General features: G+C 31.0%; 1 protein-coding gene across 1 annotated transcript in view; it reads right to left on the reverse strand.

The window, feature by feature from the left end:
• Positions 1 to 20097, reverse strand: part of Gycalpha99B (guanylate cyclase 1 soluble subunit alpha 2) — a 76039-nt gene extending 55942 nt beyond the window's left edge. The window contains exons 1-2 of the mRNA XM_089711186.1: positions 19915 to 20097; positions 1217 to 1290 (exon numbers count right to left, since the gene is read on the reverse strand). Of these exons, the coding sequence (XP_089567312.1) occupies positions 1217 to 1290; positions 19915 to 20097 (257 nt within the window). The remainder of the gene's footprint in view (positions 1 to 1216; positions 1291 to 19914) is intronic.
• Between the last annotated feature and the right edge of the window lie 721 nt (positions 20098 to 20818).

Genomic DNA, 20818 nt, shown 5'->3' on the forward strand with positions numbered 1-20818 from the left:
GAATATCCGACAGGGGGAGATCAATTATATTGCCTATTGAAAATGTTATTTACTGATTATAATAATAAACTGATATAAAAAGTTTCTTAGACAATAATTGTGTTATTCAAAAAATTTAACATCTAACGTGTTATTTGGTATGTAATTATAATTTATAAGGATTAGATTTTGAAATCAATCTATATAAAACTCAAAGGTGACTGATATAGTGATCTATCAACGCACAGCCCAAACCACTGGACGTATCGGGCTGAAATTTGGCATGCAGGTACCTAGATGTTAGGACGTAGGCCTCCGCTTAGAAAGGATTTCCCGAAATTCTTGCGGGAACGGGGAAAAACAGGGATGCACGTACAAAGTCGTGGGCGGAAGCTAGTACGTAATAAAGACCTAGCCCTATTAAATAAAACAACTAGTAGGTAAATAAAACATTACCCCCTTCTGACACAGTCGGGTAAATATATCACTGAACGTAAAATAACTAACGTCCCGCTAACTAACTCCAATTACGTGAAGCGAAATATAAAAAACTATTTACTGCATTCATAAAAGCGTATAGTAAAACAATTTTTGAATATATAAAACTCTTTAAAACTGCATATTTTCACATTTCAATCCAAATTGATCGGTTGAATGGAACAGTCATCGTGATAAATGTCAATTAGTATTCGAAATGCGTCCTCTGGAAACGGAAAACTGTTACTGGTTATATTCAGATGGTTCGATTGATGGTTATAAAATGCCCCATTTTTTATATAAAATCTAAGCTTTAAATCTGTGTTTATGGTCACTATTGTACAGTCAGACTACAAATTAATAGTATATCACTTATCTATTAATTTGTAGTCTGACATATAATTTGCTTATTAAAACCAAATAAAAGATTTATCTCTCTCTCTCTTGGCTCTACATAAAGCAATTCGCACTTTCAATACATATTTAAATTGTAATTCACTTATCTTACACATAATACACACTTATTTCGCACTTGTTTTTAATAATTATTATAATAATCCACACATTAGTCTGCTGGTTGAGTAGTTTCAATGCAGTGTGACGTTATTTAGAATGTTTTCGTTAGTTTTTCGAAACTACCCTCGAATTCTCAACTTAATTTTTATTCTCGAATGTATTTTTAAATTTTTACCCAACAAATATACATTATATCGTTATTATCTATATTATACAAGAAATAATAGTTTAAATAAATACTTACAAGCAATTATATTTGTCATAGTGTTCAGCTTGGTTCTTTGTGAGTGACGTCACCGCGGCGTGGAGACATTCGTTCTGAAACCAATGTACCAATTAGATTGTGTTTGAAACAGAGTATATATGTTCTGTGGTTTGAAAACGATAGATAAAGGAGCAGCTGTATTTCAATTAGTAATAGAAATCCTATTCAATAAAAGTACAAATAGAAAAAATATGCAGACGACGCTCAAAGCTCGTGGTTGACGGTTTTTGATTTGTATTTATTTTAATACATATCTAGTATTTACATATTATACAAGGTAGGTAACTAATTTTTCATTCCTTTTTAATTATTTCAAACTTTTATCTCAGCTTGCCTATGAGATATCGCTTCCAAGTTATGTTGATTCTAAGAAAAGTTTAGTTTTAAATTGTCTTATGTTTTGTGTACACGCGTGTATGTAACACACATTTATTTTAAATAAAATATCATATTACATTGAGGTTATTACTACGAAACAGCTATAGTTCTGAAAATTACAATTCCCAGAGGCTCCTTTCAATTTATTCACTTTGAACATATTTACTATTTATTAATTTACAAGCTATAACGATATTAATAAAATATAACTTGATGAATCTTTATTATTCGAAATATATTATTGTAACTACCCTTCTATATTATTCCTAACAGAGCTAGAACTAGATCAGATTGCATCTCACTAAGAAGATGGATACAATATTATTATATTTTACTAATTAACAAATTTCAATCGTAACAAGTATCGTAGAGAACAGTGACTACAAACTAAAAACAACAATTACTCTTTTGTAAAATATTCTCAGGAACGTTCGTTTATTCTATCAAATCACGACAAAGAAAAGTTGGTTAAAGGGCTCTCAATTTCAAACAACAAAATTAATTACAATAATATTTTATACCACTTTCGTCTCTTTATGCAAAATAATTTCCAGTTTGTAATAGTTTGCGAAGTATAAAGTTCCAACGGTATGCCAACAGCCATCTGCGAGCGATTCTCAGATCTTACGACAGGTGAAGTTTGTCAGCAAATTACTTTTGAACCAAATATTAGATTATTTCAATAAGTTGATCCGTAGTTCCTTCGATTTTTATGAAAAAAGAAATATTTTAAATTTTCTGCGCAATAACTTTACCGTTATTTGAACAATATTTAAAAAAAAGAACAACCACATATAATACAGAATTACGTCACTTATACAGATAACATAAATCTACAAGTGACACGACACAGATAATAAATAAAAAAATAATTATTATAAACTTAACAATAGTGAACAACAAGCTTCCTCTATAGTTGTGTAAAGAAAATTCAATGCCAAGAGGAATAGACGAAATAGAAATAAAGACTGTTCGTAAATTCTGTCAAAATCCAAATGGTCCATTGAACATTGTCAGTATCAGTCAGTATAGTAGGTAGAGATTGTCTAATCTAAAAATGAACGCCCCTCCACTGTGTTTACGCTCACATTCAAAGTACGTGTATAGACGCAATACACACAAATTGGTCTGCCTCATTGGTCGTTCAGTCCTCCAGTCCCGTCCATGCCCGAACGACAGGACCAGTTGGCCAACTAGTGCATAAATGACGCGATGCACGACAGAACGGACGTGTCATTCCGTACATAGCGCGCTCTCCCCGCCATACAATGCTAGGCACCTGAACTGATCGCCCGATTAGTTGACAAATCAGTGCGCGAGTGTCAAAGTTTGCAGTAGAATCGACGCGCGCACACATATAAAGTGGTTCAATAATTATTTGTCCTCACACATTGAAACAATTAAGTTTAGTGGAGGGGCGTTCATTTTTAGATTAGACAATCTCTACGTGTGTCTTGCACATTCATGTCTAAGTGTCGAACATGTGTCGAGAACAATCGAGTACTATTAACAAGGCATTTGCATGTCATGCCGATAGGTTTGCGTCATGCACATTGATTTGGTGATGATTTTATGTTTTATTTTCTTTGTTCCGCTTTTTTATATTAATTTGGAGGGTTGTATGTACCTGGGTGAATGTGTTTGTCTGTGTGTGTGTTTATATTTGAGTAGATATATATATATACGGGTTGTTGCACTCACATTGTTCTGATGGTTAAACCTGGTTAAACCACATTTCAGAATTATAATTAGTATTTATTCTAAATCTAAACTAATTATTGTTTTTTTATATTATAAAGCTGAAAAGTTTGTTTGTTTGTTTATTTGAACGCGCTAATATCAGGAACTACTATTCCGATTTGAAAAGTTCTGTCAGTGTTAGATAGCCCATTTATCGAGGAAGGTTGTAGGCTATCATCACGCTAAGACCAACAGGAGCGGAGCAATGCGGGTGAAACCGCGTAGCACAGCTAGTGTTTAGATAAAGTTTCACTACAAATCTTTTATTCGGTTCTAAAAATCAACATACAATACCAAACGTATATCATCTATTGTTTTATAGGTAACCTAAATTCCTGAATAAAATAAATGCCGCTGCCACAGTGAAACCTAAAATATCTTCTAAACTTAGAATGGCACTTCGGTCCAATCGATCTTGCCGGATTCGTACCCGTGACCTGAATAATTGGATCACGTTCCGATGCCTCTGGGTTCAATAAAAATAGTGTCAATATAACTACTAAAAGGGTTTTGTATGCGACCCCCGTGAATGTTTGGGCAATATCGGAAAAGCTAATGAACGGTATTGTTATTTTTAGGAAGGTTCCAGAAGGTTCGCTTTGATATGTTGCGGTAAAAGTTGGGTATTTTTGTGTAAATTTCCAATTCTGTTTGATTGTTTATGCGGGTAGCTGAACATTTTTTGTACATTTTTTATCTTTTTGTATGAGATTACATAATATTCTAATTTAAATAAATCGTTGCTTTATAATTTCAAATATTAATACATATTATTGTTTAGGTACCTAAATAATCATTTTAAAGGTAAAATTATATATTACAAGTTGTAAAAGTATTTTTTTTTATTGAAATCGTCTACAAAAGGATAATCCAATTTTCATCTCTGGATTAGTTTTTATAGAAATTTATAAAGTAACATCTAAATTGTTTATTCTATCGAGCTGAAACGAATTTATTCATTGAATACAATTAAAACTTACAAAAAGTCATCTAAATTAAACAAATGCTATTAAAACAAGCCGACTGAGGTTTTCTCTAAATGCTAAGAGACAAACTTTTAATAAAATATGATAATTAAAATCTATTCTGACTCATTTTATAATATTTGCTTTATAGTTTTAAATTGGATTCATTGTGTTTATAGGTATTTTTTGACAATTTTAATGTTTTTATTTTATTTTTGCACTGAACTTTTCTGAATCCAGTTCTTACAGTATAGTAAGTTATATAAAACAGCTTGTGTGCTTAAAAAAACTATTCAATCGTAAACTTTTATATTATAATTTATATTCGATTGGAATCTACCAAATCTTCCCAATAGAGAAAACGCCACCTAATGTTATTTTGTGTATTAGTTTCCTTGTGCTACCAATTACAATTACAAAATATAAGCAAAGCCACAGTATAAACATGTCTCCACTAATTCCCACGTACGTACAGATACTCAGAAAATATTCATGTCGACAATAAGCCGGGAAACCTTACCGGTGCTGTTCTGAACTAAATATAAAAATGTTTACAAGGAAGCTATAAGAAGTTAGAAGTAATGTTATTTTTATCGAAAAGATAAATATATCGGACGTATTTACCCGAGATTATTTGTGTACTTTTATACCTACCTACTTAAAGGTAGAAATAGTTTTAAAAATATTGAAATTTATGAGAAATTTAACCACAATTAAATAGTAAAGTTTTTAATTTGATTATTAAAAACTGTTACAACAAAAAATTGCCATTGAGTATTGAATCATCATTCTATAATATTTTGAAAGTTACCTTTTTTCTATATTTAGAAAGTTACCTTCTTTCTATATTAAGAAAGTTACCTTTTTATTGACATAAAAACTGCCCTAAAACCTTTTTTACTTTTTTATAGCCCTAGAAATTTATATTTTCCAAGAAATTATTTTCCATTTTTAGAAGATATAATTTACAAACCCGGCAGCCTTATAATGTAATGTGCCTATGTTTAATCTAAATTATTTCTTAGAAAATAGAATGGCTCTTATTACTAATAGTAGCCCAGTATTTTGTGACTCGTTAAATTAATTCAAGTAAACCAAATACCCCACCATAATAATGAATATCTAAAGATATAAAGAGCCATTGTTTTTAACGACCCCAAGAAACGCGGTTAGTGCGAACCGATTTGAAGCATTATAAATTATAATAATTACCTCTTTTGGAATGATGTCTTTTAGCTATCTAATGTGTGCTTTTAATAAGCAAACTGCCAAAAAATAAATGGCATGCATGTTTTCTTAGTTCACGTAGGTACGATTATACACTTTACGGTATATAATACAGATGTATTACGACACGGTCCATGAAATTTTGTAGATTTTTGCTAAGATTTTTTTGTAACTTTTACACTGTATTACTGTCAAACATATCGGAATAGTGTTGAGACGATCTGTAGCAAACAATAAATGTTTATTTTGAAGGATGATTATAATTAGAAATGATAAGGAGGCTACCCTCCTATTTATTAAACTATTTATTAATTACTTACTGTAATTATTAATATAAAATATAAAATAATTATAAAATATTGTTATTCCAAATTTAATTTCTCAGTTCAATGACTTTTGCGTGAGAACGAATACCTTCACAGTTTATATCCGAATAATGAATTCCAAGTTCCAACACCGTCCATGTGCAAATATAATTCGAAACTATATTTCCTGTAGCATAAAGTTCTATTATTATGAATAATTCGCCTTTTTAACATGCACAATCGAAATAAAAACCACCTCAACAAGTTAATAGTATAAAACAAAGTCGCTTTCCGCTGTCTTATTTACGCAAAGGATTTTGATGTGGTTTTTAGAACAGAGTTTCAAATAAGAAGATTTTAGTATATTATAATTTGTTAAGTCACAACATACGCAAAGTGAACGCCGGACGAAAAGTTCGCTAAAAACATCACAAAATAGACAGTATTTTTTTAAACAAAAAGCTAAACCGCCTTCAAATCGTCAGAACTAGACAGAATTTAAATAGAAGCACCCGGAAAATATCACCAAAATCGGTTCACTCAATCAAATTTCAGAGATGACAAAACCAACAAAAACATACAGTCAAAATGAGAACCTCCTTTTTGAAGCCGCTTGAACAGGTCATAGCTCATAGGCTCAAGTATTATTTAATAAGTAATAACTATTGTTTGTTCTAGTAGTCCTAAAAGCTAATACGTATCGGATAACAGAGTGCTTGAGTGATGTGCTGAGATCAGCAAAATGGCGGCAAAAGTGGCGGCAAACGCACGCAGTATCGAATGACTAATGGATGTCACTTTAGCTACGTTACCATAGTATACTGTGACGTTACTGAGGAGTTTGATTAATTAATTGCCGTAAATCAGTGTCCGTTGCAAACTTTATTAGTTAATTACAATTTTTGGTGAACATTATTTTGAGTTGAACGTTTGAAGTTGTTTCGTAGTTAATTATTAGAAGATAGAAAATTATTAGTAGGATTTTTTTTTGTAAGTATAGACAAAGAAATCCAGCTTCAACATTTAAATTGAAAATTTTTGATTATTTCGATTTAGACGTTATAAATGGATTCAAACCATTTTATTCAAGAATTCAAAGGTCGACAAGGTATACTTATCCTACCGTATAATAAATAATAAAAATGTCTATATTTTGTTATCTTTGTATCTAAAATATAGGCACCGACCTTAAATAAATATCTGTTCTTAAAGTTTACCAAAAATATTGCCTACTTTCAAATACCTATACCCTTTATACAAACACTAGATCACTCTAAAACAAGAAGAAAATTGAAAAATAATCCCTCTACCTACAACCGCAAACTATTCCAATAGAAAACTTCCTAAGAATACATCCCAAGTATTAGTACAAAGAATGTTTGTGCCAATAACAATCAATATGGCATTTAATTACTTTGCCAACTTTGTCAATCGAGTTTGTTAAGTAAACAACAATTTCCTCTTTATTGATATTGCAATAACTCAATTATGTTGTATACAATTTAGTGGGCCAATCAGAATTTATTATTAACCAAGAAAGGTATTTATTGACTACTACACTACAGGCCCATGTTGAAAAAATTATGGGTCATTTGAACCACCAGGTGGCATTTGCATCTGCGTCATACTATTTCAATACTGCTTTTAATCCATTATTCCGGAACGCCGTACAAAAATCATGGAAATAAGGGGAAAAAATCTCTATCTGTAGTTTGGAATTCTCATCTGCACTCAGATGGACAGCTTACTAGTGACGGCATAGTACTGAATCTTATTATTTTATGCTCTTATATCGTTCTAGATAGGTCCCCTGGTGGTTCAAATGACCCATAATTTTTTGAACATGGGCCTGTAGTCTATAGTTACGTTTTTAATGAATTTTATGTTGAATTGAATAAAAAATAGTATTTAAACGTGACGTTGAAGTACACATTAAGCTGAATAATTTATTTGTTTTTATTTGAATGAGCTTTAATATCCGGGAGAAATACTATTCTGTGTCGTTTTTCAGATCTCAAACAAACTCTCGTTATCATGCAAATGCATACAGATGCATTTACCTTACATGAGCATGATAACGAGACAAACAGAAAGAGTAGCATATAATTGAATTTAATATATTTATTGGTAAATATTAGCAATATTTTAGAAAGATATGAAAAATCTACAGATCTGTTTTTGGGGCCTAAAACTTCACACACACGCAAAACGTTATCACCCACACATGCAAAAACGGTGTAACAATTTTGTAAAAACCATGACCTTTAACACTGAAAGACATCTATCACATCTATCATTGCTACAAACCAATACATTTCCGAATTAATTAATGAATGTTCATTAATTACATAAACTCGATTAATCAACCCACTGTCAAGGGACATTGGCTTGGGACGGAATATTTTGCTTAATCGAACTATTGTATTATTGAGTTAATTTACCCTTACAATCTATTATAATTTTAGTTGACTTAATGTGGTTGACCTTATAATTTAATTAGAAAGTACGATCCAAACTAACGTCCTATACACAGTCCTTTATCATTTGTTTAATTTATAAATTCGTTTCTTTTGTTGGACAGCCGCAACGTTATGAGACATTGAAGGATTTATTTTTACGTATGAAAAAGCGAAGTTACCGAATAACTTAATAGTTAATAATATATTATTATTACACATCAATAACACCATTAAATTTGTGTGTTATTGTTAAGTATGATTATACATTTTTATTTTGATTTTATCACAAAACAAAGCTCTTATTTTTGGGGATTTCTTAGCCCACCGACCAACTATAATAGCATGAATATTTAACCCTAGAACCGTACCCATATTAAAATTTCATTAACGGTACCCAGGGGTACAAGTGTACCCCTATGAAAAAAACAAGATTACAAAAAGATTATTAACTTTTATTAAATGTTGACTTATTAAGGTCATCTTAACATTCATTTAGGTCCTAATAATTTAATTTATCATGGCATTTTTATATTTTTTCTACAATTTACACACACTTTACGTTGGTGATCAAAATGTATTAAAAGTTTTCACTTCCTGCACTGTGTGCGGGACTGACGGAATTTTAACGTGGATATTCACAGTTACATCTCAGATTTTGAAACAGCAGTGGTCCCTGCAGTTATTGGTAATTGTTGTCCTAAAATATCTCCATTACTTATTTGTAGAGACATTGGCAAAGTTATGTACTGAAATCGTTCTTCTAGGTGAAGTTTTTTATAATAAAAAATTAAAATTTTTTCGTCAGGTTCATATTTTGATGCCTCACCAAGTACCAGCTCTTCTTGTTATTCCACCTCCCACAAAAAATCAAAATTCATCCATCATTTGCCATCAAAAAAAGAAAATATATAAACTCAGGTATTCAAATCATGCAGCAAATCATAAATTTGTTGAAAATACAAATTCCTACACTATTTAACAATAACAGTATGTATATAACATGAATGTAAAGTAAACTTATAATTGTACATCAAATTTATCAATAAAAAATATAAAATAAAACGACCAAAAGGCGAAAAAATAAAATAAATGAACCTTAAAATACTTACGTTCGTAGTACCCAGGGGTACTGGAGTACCCCGACAGGTTCGTACGACGTGTTCTCAATAGCTTGACCACTGATCGAATACGGTATCTACGTGTCTCCTCATCCCCGTCAAATACACGAACGCGCAAAAGAAACCGTTGTTTAGAAAAAAAGATATAGAAGATTTTCTGAATTTTTTTTCATTTGTACCCCAGGGTACGGTTCTAGGGTTAATTCGTCATTCGTAAGTAATAAACCTATTTATTTGGCAAAAGTAGCATCAATAAAGGCGATCATTGAGTACATAAATTGGTTATTATAATATTAAATAAGCATTATTGTATTACAAGTCATCTTATTAAACAGACAAAATGTCTCTTTTTATATATTTTAATGATAAAGAAAGGTAAAAATCCTTTTGAGTGTAATAGTATTTTGATCTTTGTATTGAATATTATTTATTACATTTACGACTGTATCGCATGTTTTTATGTCTGTAAAAATATTTTTATATACTTTAACAAATTATTTTCCCGTTCTTTATTTCAAATTTTTTCAGCAATGCTTATATTCATTTTATTTTCTTTGTAACGTGAGCCTTACTCATAGCTGGTATCTAAGGTATCTCATAAATATTTTATTTAATAGTTTTCATTTGCAGAGGGCTTATAAAACCCTGCGATAGAACCTTTTACTTTGGATACCAAAACTTCAAATCAAATTGAATTTATATAATCTATTTATTTTTGATGTACATCGACTATATAGTCATAATATAATAATACTTTTAACTAAAAAGGTATTTATAAAGTAGTGTCTAAAACTTAATACCATTATTAGTCAGCTTTTGTATAAATTCAAAATAATATGTTCCAATATTATTTTATGCAATGACTTTTTTCATACAACAACTTACATACACACATAAATGTCCTATCAAATATTATGGCCATCCTTCTAATAATCGTGTAATAAGAAAGAAATTGATTGCGATAATTTGCCGTAATCAATAACAATAAAAACTTGAGCAATACGCTCCAATTTACTTACTTATTCGTGTCACGAAAGTTTTCCTATAAATAAGTGTCTAGTGGAATTCTTAATATTACCTACTCCTTATTTATAAGTCAATTTATTCAGTTGTTAACTCACAGATTAATCGTTAGATTGCGTAGTATTGTGAATAGATGGGGCATTGCTATAAATGAGATTATCTTGACTAGCTTCTTGAACTGGCGTCACTCAGGATGAATTACATGTTATGTATGTACGTTACTTTGTTCATTGTTTTGTGAGGTGTTGGATAAAGATTAGATTATCATTTTAATCAATTTAAACTTAATAAACATCCGTCGAGTTCCATATTTTATTCATGTCGGATTCATAACAATTTCCATAGGTACTAAACATCATTTTCCTACTTATAAGACCACTACTACTAGTATAGACTGCCTACTTGTAGACTCACTAATTAATAAAACCAATTGATTTAATTATAGGTACTTCAAAGTTTAAACCCTGTATTTTGTTAACAATGTTCAATGTATTGTAAACTTCCTATTCAAACTACCTATTGTTTATTTTAATATATGTAATTATTTTATACAAAGATAGAAAATACATAAAATAATGAACAAAAGCCGTTACAAATAAAAGCATTTTAAACCCACATAAAGTCAACAGGGCAGAAAAGCCAGGATATAACTAAAGTTTCTACAGAGGTCGACCCAGACGCGACGTGATAATATGTTGAAACATGGTTGAAACTATTGTAGACATTTGTTTTAAATTTTGTATATTATTATTAGCATTCTGTACACGCCTCGCTTGGAAACTAACTCGTTTACTTTGTATTTGTTTAATCGATTTTGATAAAATACTGACAGTTCGATAGACTTTAATCCCAGCTCCTTTTGAACTCGCCCTATAATAATAGGGCTAATTTCTAGAAATGTTGCGTTAATAATCTGTACTTTAAATGTACGGTGCAAGTAAATCCTTCATGTGTTTCATGGTTTGGTTATATAGAAGGGTTTTCAGTTACCTACTTTTCGTTTTCTTGTCATAACAAAATTTTGAGCGGGTTCTAGAAGGTAAAAAATTAGAACAGAACTATTGCAACTTTTGTGTTTTTGAAATATAGACAAAGCAACATACTATTTTTAAACGTAGGTAGATTAGTACAAAAGACTAACATTTCTAAAAACCTATCGGAAGCAACATCATACGAGATTTTGATTCATCAGACTCATTCCTATCTTTTGTTTCACACCCCAACAAGACGAACACGATATTTGATATCAGAAAATAGAAATTTCATTAACGTTTCAACCCATTCCTACTAATTTCCTTCCAATCAAATAGCCAAAGTTTTATCGACAAACAACAGATATTTGTTTGCTAAATTTCAACAATTTTGAAGCGATATTGAAAACGTTATAAAGAGAAAGATCAGTTTAATTAAATTTATGAAACAAGAAAGATGAACTATATTTGAGTGTATTTCAAGTCAAGTCTAAAATATTGTAATATATTTTTGAATCAATAAAACAAAGGCATATATTGTGATATCATAATATTATATCACGCCTGATTTACCCCATTCTTTAACTGCATAGTTTATGTCTTCCAGAAAAACTACATAAAATTTAAAAGAAATAACAAAACAAATCTTCACAAAACCGTAATTATTCGAGAACAATATCTTTTATTTAATACCCGTTTCTCTACACACTAATAAAGAAAACAAAGAAATGAATTTTTAAATTCTAGTCTGAAGCTGTATAAATGAAACTTTTCGGTTTTATTAAAACTCGTAAATAGAAAGGCAAATGGCCACATGGTAATATTGAGTCGTTCCGCAGAATAATCCAGAAGCCACATAGCAGTCACGTCGTTTGACCCCGAGAGAATAATGTTCTAGCCGTATTTAGGTTCGGAAAGCGTTATGAAAACTAACATTTGTGTGAATGTTTTATGTTGTGTGCGAAAATGTAGTCGAAATTGCGGTGTTATTTACTTTTTTTGCAACGCGCTGGTGGAATTTGGGAAGGGTGTTTTTTGGTGAAAGTTGTTGAAGTATGATGTTTTGAGAATTCAAATGAGTAATGAGTATACAGTCACCATATGACACACAATTATTAACATGCTATTATACTATTATAAGAAAGTTATATCTATCAGCTCAAGTAAAGTCACATTAAAAGTCGCTATCAAAGCATAATTTACATGCAATAGTAATTGTTAAACAAACAGTAAGTTACACAAAAATACATGTAATCGCAAAAAATATTGTCACAGTATATTGATGTAATACCAGTATATAAGTTATAGTAGTGCATGAATGACATAATTATATTATTTTCTACATCGGGGTTGATGTTGTATAGCTATAAATAAAACATGACAGCACTATTACAACTTATAAGTGACGTACAAGAACTTTAAATAGAATACAATGCAGTTATAACAGTAGAAACTAAAAGTACGTAGGTAAAGTACGTACCTAAGTATAGATCTATCTATAATATTCCGTCAGTCCTCGGATCACAGACACAATAGAAAATCTATTGTGTCTCGGCCCGATCGGGCCGCTCGGTGGTCAATCTTATATATAAAAATGAATCGCAAAATGTGTTGGTAAGCGCATAACTCGAGAACGGCTGAACCGATTTCGATAATTCTTTTTTTATTATATTCCTTGAAGTACGAGGATGGTTTTTATGTAGAGAAAAAGTAAATATTATGTACCACGGGCGAAGCCGGGGCGGACCGCTAGTCTTATATATAAAAATGAATCGCAAAATGTGTTGGTAAGCGCATAACTCGAGAACGGCTGAACCGATTTCGATAATTTTTTTTTTATTATATTCCTTGAAGTACGAGGATGGTTCTTACGTAGAGAAAACGTAAATATGTACCACGGGCGAAGCCGGGGCGGACCGCTAGTCTTATATATAAAAATGAATCGCAAAATGTGTTGGTAAGCGCATAACTCGACAACGGCTGAACCGATTTCGATAATTCTTTTTTTATTATATTCCTTGAAGTACGAGGATGGTTTTTATGTAGAGAAAACGTAAACATGTACCACGGGCGAAGCCGGGGCGGACCGCTAGTCTTACATATAAAAATGAATCGCAAAATGTGTTGGTAAGCGCATAACTCGAGAACGGCTGAACCGATTTCGATAATTCTTTTTTTATTATATTCCTTGAAGTACGAGGATGGTTTTTATGTAGAGAAAATGTAAATATGTACCACGGGCGAAGCCGGGGCGGACCGCTAGTTAGTAATATAAACAATTTTATAGAAAATCGCTTATAGCACATAGCTGATGATTATCCATATAGAATGGAGAAAATTTTCTAAAAAATAATAAACTTTATATGAAATTAAACATTTCATTCCAACAACACATCTATGTTCTACATAACGCGATCAAAGACACATTCAAAATCTCCCTTAAACGATACTATATTTTATCGTGATACATAATATAAAAAATACTCTAAGAATACATACAAAACGATACATATAGACTCGTCAAAGCAATTTCATTCATCCAGGACACGATGATACGAGTATAATTCCATTTTTATCTCCCATGTGATTATATCAAGGAACGTTATTTTAAGATCCCCAATATACGTAATGTATTACGTTGTATGATTGATGTCATACTTAATCTTCCTGGTTCGATGAATGTGGTGAATGAAAGCGAACAAAACCGAGGGAATATTACTAGCATGAGTCGTTCACTTAGGTAAGTGGTGTATTGAACTTTCAATGATACTGTTATTATTTTGAAATTTTATTGTTCAAAATAGTTACACTTATTTAATGACAAGCTTCCGCCCACGACTTCGTACGTGCATCCCCGTTTTTCCCCGTTCCCGCAAGAATTTCGGGAAATCCTTTCTTAGCGGATGCCTACGTCCTAACATCTACCCGCATGCCAAATTTCAGCCCGATACGTCCAGTGGTTTGGGCTGTGCGTTGATAGATCACTATATCAGTCACCTTTGAGTTTTATATATATAGATATTTGATATACTGATAGGTGAAACACACGTGGAGTAGTTTTATAGCGTTCTTTTATAATACGTTAGTTTAAAAGTAACATTACAATGCTCAGTGCTCTAGGTACCTACCTACTGAGCTATATTATGTATTTATATATATGTACAAAATGTGAAGATTGCGTGTCGCGTTGTATAAAGCAAACCTCAAAAACAGTTTATATATATAAATATAACCAAACAATATCCAAAATATATCTTTACTAGCTGTTCCCCGCGGTTTCAACCGCATTTTTCCGCTCCTGCTGGTCTTAGCCTGGTGATATATGTATAGCCTATAGCCTTCCTCGATATATGGGCTATCTAACACCGAAATATATTTAAAATCGGACCAGTAGTTCCTGAGGTTAGCGCGTTCAAACAAACAAACAAATTCTTAAGCTTTATAACATTAAATAGATAAGTTTATTGCAGTACATGCATCTAAACACAAATAAACAGCGTAACAATAATATGTTTTCGCTCTTATTATGAGTAATAAAAAATAAAACTCTAAAAATGTTACCATGTCTACCTATTCCGGTTAATCGTTAAAAATACTGTTTACCAATTACCAACGATATTCTTAAACAAACTGCTTACGCAATAAACAGTATCGTTTTAAGTACGCCATTGAATATGATTGATTGCATCATAAATGTACTATCCGTTTGTGGTTTCCTCAAAATATTTTTCGTTTACGCAACAGGAGTAATTTTGTAAAAGCTATATTGAGAAATCGTATCTCATGGACTTTACAAGTGGGGTAAAACTAAAATTACCTAAGTATTTTAAATATTTTTTATGAGTAACAAAGTTTATGAAAAATTTTAAAGAATAAAAAATAAAATCAAGGTGTGTAAAGTAAACTATTCCTGTTGTTTTAATATTCAACAAAAATAAATTGAATTTAACAAAAATAGTAATTTACTTTCATCGTTTATTAAAATTAATGTGATAAGTATTAGAAGGAATACATACTTATAATATACGGATATATTTTAGATAGATTAAACGATCTTCTAAATCCTAAATCTATACATAGCCTGGTGTTTCCGCTTACATAACCCGGCTACAGAATCCCCAAATTTGCATAATTTTGCGTAAAACATGGTCATCTAATGGAAACACTTCTGTAAGCACTTAAATATTGTCTTAAGCAGGAGTTGAGAGCTAATAATATAATGGAATATGATATTAACAACGTTATTGAAACGCATTATAAATCAATGTTTTGTTATAAAATAGAAGACGCGTTGATAATGCAGATGAACGCCAGAGCCCCAAAACTTGCCTTTTAAATTTTAGCCAAATCCATCTCGAGTAAAATAAACAATGTGAATAGTATAGCTAGATAACAATAGAACTTTTAAAGAACATGTTTACGAATAGAACATACCTACCTACTGCATACACCAGAAACATTAAATTTTTATTTTTATTAGGTGTCTGAAGTTCCATGAGGTAAGAATACCCATGTGGGTTATAGAGAAATTGTCTGTCGCATGAATTTTATGTATTTTACTGATCTTTTTACAGGCAAGTACGTGACCAGACTTTTTATAGAGCTTTTTGTTTTTTACACCATCAAGGATCAAATACAGGATTTCTGAGTTGTAATACTTAAGGGCTCTTTACATCATATATAAACATAGTTGATTTACTTGATTTTATTTAGGTCTTATTACACTTTACGACATTATACGCTTCTTTCACATAGATGTAAATTTGATGTTACAACGAATTTATGTAGTCAACTTAGTGAATGAAAATATTGAACCAAATAATCGTATTAGCTGAAGAAATTTCAGTAATAAATATTATCGTAAAATCCTTTTATGACCACTTACATGCTGAAGCATAAACATTAAACATACAGAAATATATTTTATATTATCTATCAGAAACAATAAATTCAATAAATTGTCTTTCAATACAAGTAACAATAAAGACAAAGGTACTTTTATAATCAAAGATAAAGGAAAAATTCAAAGGATGTTTTAAACCTTTGAACAAAGGCTCTCTTTTAATAAGCGCTATGAAACTCAAATTAGAAATATGAAGAAGGAAAAACCATCAATGGATTGAAAAGTTAAGTAGTGATAAGTGAAAGGAAGAAGTATATAAAATACGATTTATAAAACAAATAGGTTATTAAGACTGCATTAATTATATTCATATTGAAAAAAAAAACAAATAAGATAATAATATAAGATTTATTTAAAACAAATGAATCGTATATTCTAAAGCTTCTAATAAGCGTTTTTTATTCCACTCATAATACTGTACTAAGATTTTGGTCATGTGCAATCGAGACTAAAATTTATCACTGTACCAAATTTCATTCCGATTAGCTATTTCTGTCTGAAAGAGTCTAATCTAATTTATTCACTCATCTATATCCATTCATCCTCAAAATGTTAACGTTATTTGTAGAAACTAAGTAGCATAATATAAGTTGAACCTCTATTATTTCTTCCTAATGCGAATCTTTGTATTCGTGATTTATATCTCACTATCAATAGCCAATCTTTGTATTCATGATTCATTCGCAATTCCACCCAATTATTATTATTACTACTTATTAGTATATATTAAGATAAGCTTTTAACATTCGCTCGCATAATTTGAAACACTTATTCAGTACAAATTCGTCTTTTCCCTTCACCTGTGTTTGACCACGAAGCGAATGACCGCACTTAATGTTAGATGCATTTCATACTACACCGTTTGAGAATTCTAGCCAAATACACTGGATGCTTCGTATAATTTATACGTTAAGTGCCAAAATGCTTGGATAAGATGTTTATTAATGTTATATGGTTTACATAATAATATATGAAGATTATTATAAAGGAGCAGAAAGTTGTGCAGCATGTTTGGAGGAGAGGAACGTCTTGAGGTTTACGACAGTAAATTATTGATTTACTTATTTTTAGTTTTAATTAGCGACCCGTCCGCCTATATTGTATATAATATACCCATATATTACACCTTTGCTATCTATTAAAAATAATACCATCGAAAACCGTTGCGTAGTTCTAAAGATCTAGGTATATGGGGACAGGTAGACACTAGACAGCATAAAGCGACTACAACGTATTGATATTCAACAGTTTTATTTCGGCTGCGATACTTAACCTTAACAACTGGGCAAACGCTAAGCAGAACATGTTATCACTTAATATTATAGATGCGAAAGTAACTCTGTCTGTCTGTCTGTTACTCAATCACGCCTAAACTACGGAACCAATTTGCATGAAATTTGGTAAAATTTGGTTGAGATATTTTGATACCCGAGAAATTACATAGGCTACCTTTTATTGCGAAATATGTACCACGGGCGAAGCCGGGGCGGACCTCTAGTAATTATATAATGTGACTGAGCATTAACCTACTTTTTAACACTTATTTAAGTAGGTAAGTATATAAGTGTTATAAAAGTAGATTATTGAATGTTCCTACTAGTGTACCTATTGCTATCAAAAAATTTAGGCTTCAAGTCGGTCATATCAGAATCTAAGACTCCAGACTTTGTGAAGAAAATCGAAAATGTGTTTGTTTGATTAAATCTTATTGCTACGAAAAAAAACAACACTGGTGTTGAAGTAAAGTTACGATCCAACTTCTAGCATGACCTTAGTAAACATACCTACTTGAATTACATTAGAATTAAATGATCTAAGAAACTTGGACTATAAAAACTAGTACCTAAGATCATCGTTACACCGCAATGCAATAAAACAACAATAAAATTATTATTGTTATTGTGTATGAATGAATTGGTGAATCAAATTATAATTACCGGAAGTCGCGTATGTGACAGTAATTTTAAAACCTATTGTTCAATGTTATAGTAATCTATAAATGCACATACCAAACGTATAGAAATCAGATTGCCTAAAAGGAACACGTTTGACATTCCATCATCTAATTAATCTTAACAGATTCATAGTAATTTTTCAAAATTTCGTAAGATGGCCATTTACTCTGTCGTTTTAGGACTTTTAATCCAAAAAATTTCAAAAAGATGAATTCTTTATTCAACTACATGTGTATAACTTATATAGCATAATATCGTAGTATATAACATAATATCGTAGTTAATTGTTGCAAAATATATATAAAAATATGTTCTATTTTGAACTAATTAGTGTTGATAACATTTTCAGTCACTACGAAATCGCCAATCTGCCCAAACTAAACAATAAATTGAAACAAAATACAAACTAGAACAACTCAAATACAAACTTAAATAAGTAAATAAACACGCATAAACATCTTCAGAACTTCGCTAGAAAAGTATAGAGTTACAAAGACAGTTTAATTATTAATTATCAGTGGAAATTGTAGGTCTTGATCAACAAAGAAACAGCTCTTTGCTCCGGAAACTTAAATCAGAAAAAAAGTTAAATAATTTGGAAAATCCAAAAGTGCACGCCTCATAATTTTTTTTAATAAATATTTATTAATTATTATTTTTGTTTATTTAATAACAATTAAACCACATCGAATCAGACCCTGAAAAATGAAAGGGTTCTATTCCTGAGCATACTCAAGCGTAAGAGAAAAAAAAAGACTCGATTAGTAAAGTATTTCGGTCGCTATCGTGTTAACAAGAAAAAGGATCCGCACATACAGACACACGGACGTCCAAGACAGAACTTTTTTAAACTGTTTTTTAACTAGTTTAAATAACAAAAATGACATCAAAAATATCATGAACGTTAAAAATAGTGTTTTTTCTTAATATGTGTGTGTATGTATTATCTTACAAGTGCAATGTATGATACATAAAGACATTTTAAGTTTGAAAAATCAGATGTTTTGCGCGAAGTGACAGTAGTACCCACCTCAACGCTTCGCTTATGAGGCGTGCAATAAAAATGGCGCTCAAAGAGACAATTAGAGAGATAAAATGAACAGAGTGAAACGTCTGAAGGTATTAAGTGTCTATACAAAGTTTAATTTAAATGCTATGGACGATGTTAGTCAGTTAATTAATTGCCTCGACCAAATCCGAGTTGAGTTGGGGTACTTTATGGCTCGGTATTTGGCAGACTGTGTATTGTGGTTGATGAGAATTTTTCATTTTGGAGCAATGATTTAGTATCTAGCCGATGTAAATTTTCATCATGAATGCAACATGAAAACTTCTATAAAATTATAAGCAAAAACATGTTAATCGTATAAATTAAAAATACCAATCCAAATGTCACTAAAGTTTTTCTTATGCATTTTCGTCTGTATCAAACTTCTTATCATACTCAGATAGTCTGACTACTCACATCTTAAAGAATACCTAATATTCAATTCTATGGAATCCATCCAATTAAATGTAAATGTAAAAATGTAAATCGAACAATTCATTTACCCTTTATATATGGAACACCATTTACCATTTAGGTATACTTATTTGTTCCCATATTTCCTAGCTTAACAAAATATATACTCACAGTAGGAGCAGTCAGCAGCTTCAGAGCTTCACTCAAGTGCTTCAAAGTGAGGGTATTCTTCTCCCCATCTTCCTCCTCCGTGGGCAGATGGACGGAGGACTGCCGCGACCTGAACTCGGGCTTCCGAGCACCGCCATTTGCGAATTGGAGCTGGGATGAGGCGCGACGGAATGGACACGTCATGGTTAGGTCATAGTGTCATTGTTGACCTGGAAAGAGATACTATTATTTATAACATGAAATGGTTAATTACATGTATAGTGCAAACTTAAACTTATTCAAGTTTCAACATACAATGCCAAAGCTACATTACAATATTATGTAGCTTTGGCTTTGTATTATCTATTGTTCATATTTTTATATTCACAGGTACAAATCTGTGAATATAAAAATACTTGGGTTTTATATTTAACAGGATAAGTGGTATTATTTATACGCACATCTCTCCTTTTTTATTATACAGGATTTCCACGAATTCTGTTAATCATTATGCAATGGAAATCAAATAATAAATATGTATTCACCTAAAACCTGAAAGAGGTTCCTAATAATTTTTGTATTTTTTAGGAAACGTTAAAGCTCAGAAATGATGTTCGCTCTTTGAAGTCTTTGTAGTACACTTTTCTAAAAATGAAAACGAAATTCCAAATTTAAATTTTCCTATTTTGTAACAAAGCACAAAGAATGTGTATTTTTAAACACACATTATGGTTTAATAATCTTAAATGTAGTTCTAAAAACTAATAAACGCGCTTTAGTGATTGCATCAACTTTAGTATTTTCAATTTCAATATTAACTCTGAAATTATTGTATTATCACCTGCAGGTCCTTGATAAATGTACAAAGTTGAATTAAATTTGTTTTGCTTTCTATGACGTCGTAACGCAATTTTTTACATGATTT

Source organism: Colias philodice, chromosome 26 (assembly GCF_061535455.1).
Source record: "Colias philodice isolate Cphi_HAF_F1 chromosome 26, ilColPhil1 Martin Lab GWU primary, whole genome shotgun sequence".
NCBI classification, from domain to species: domain Eukaryota; kingdom Metazoa; phylum Arthropoda; class Insecta; order Lepidoptera; family Pieridae; genus Colias; species Colias philodice.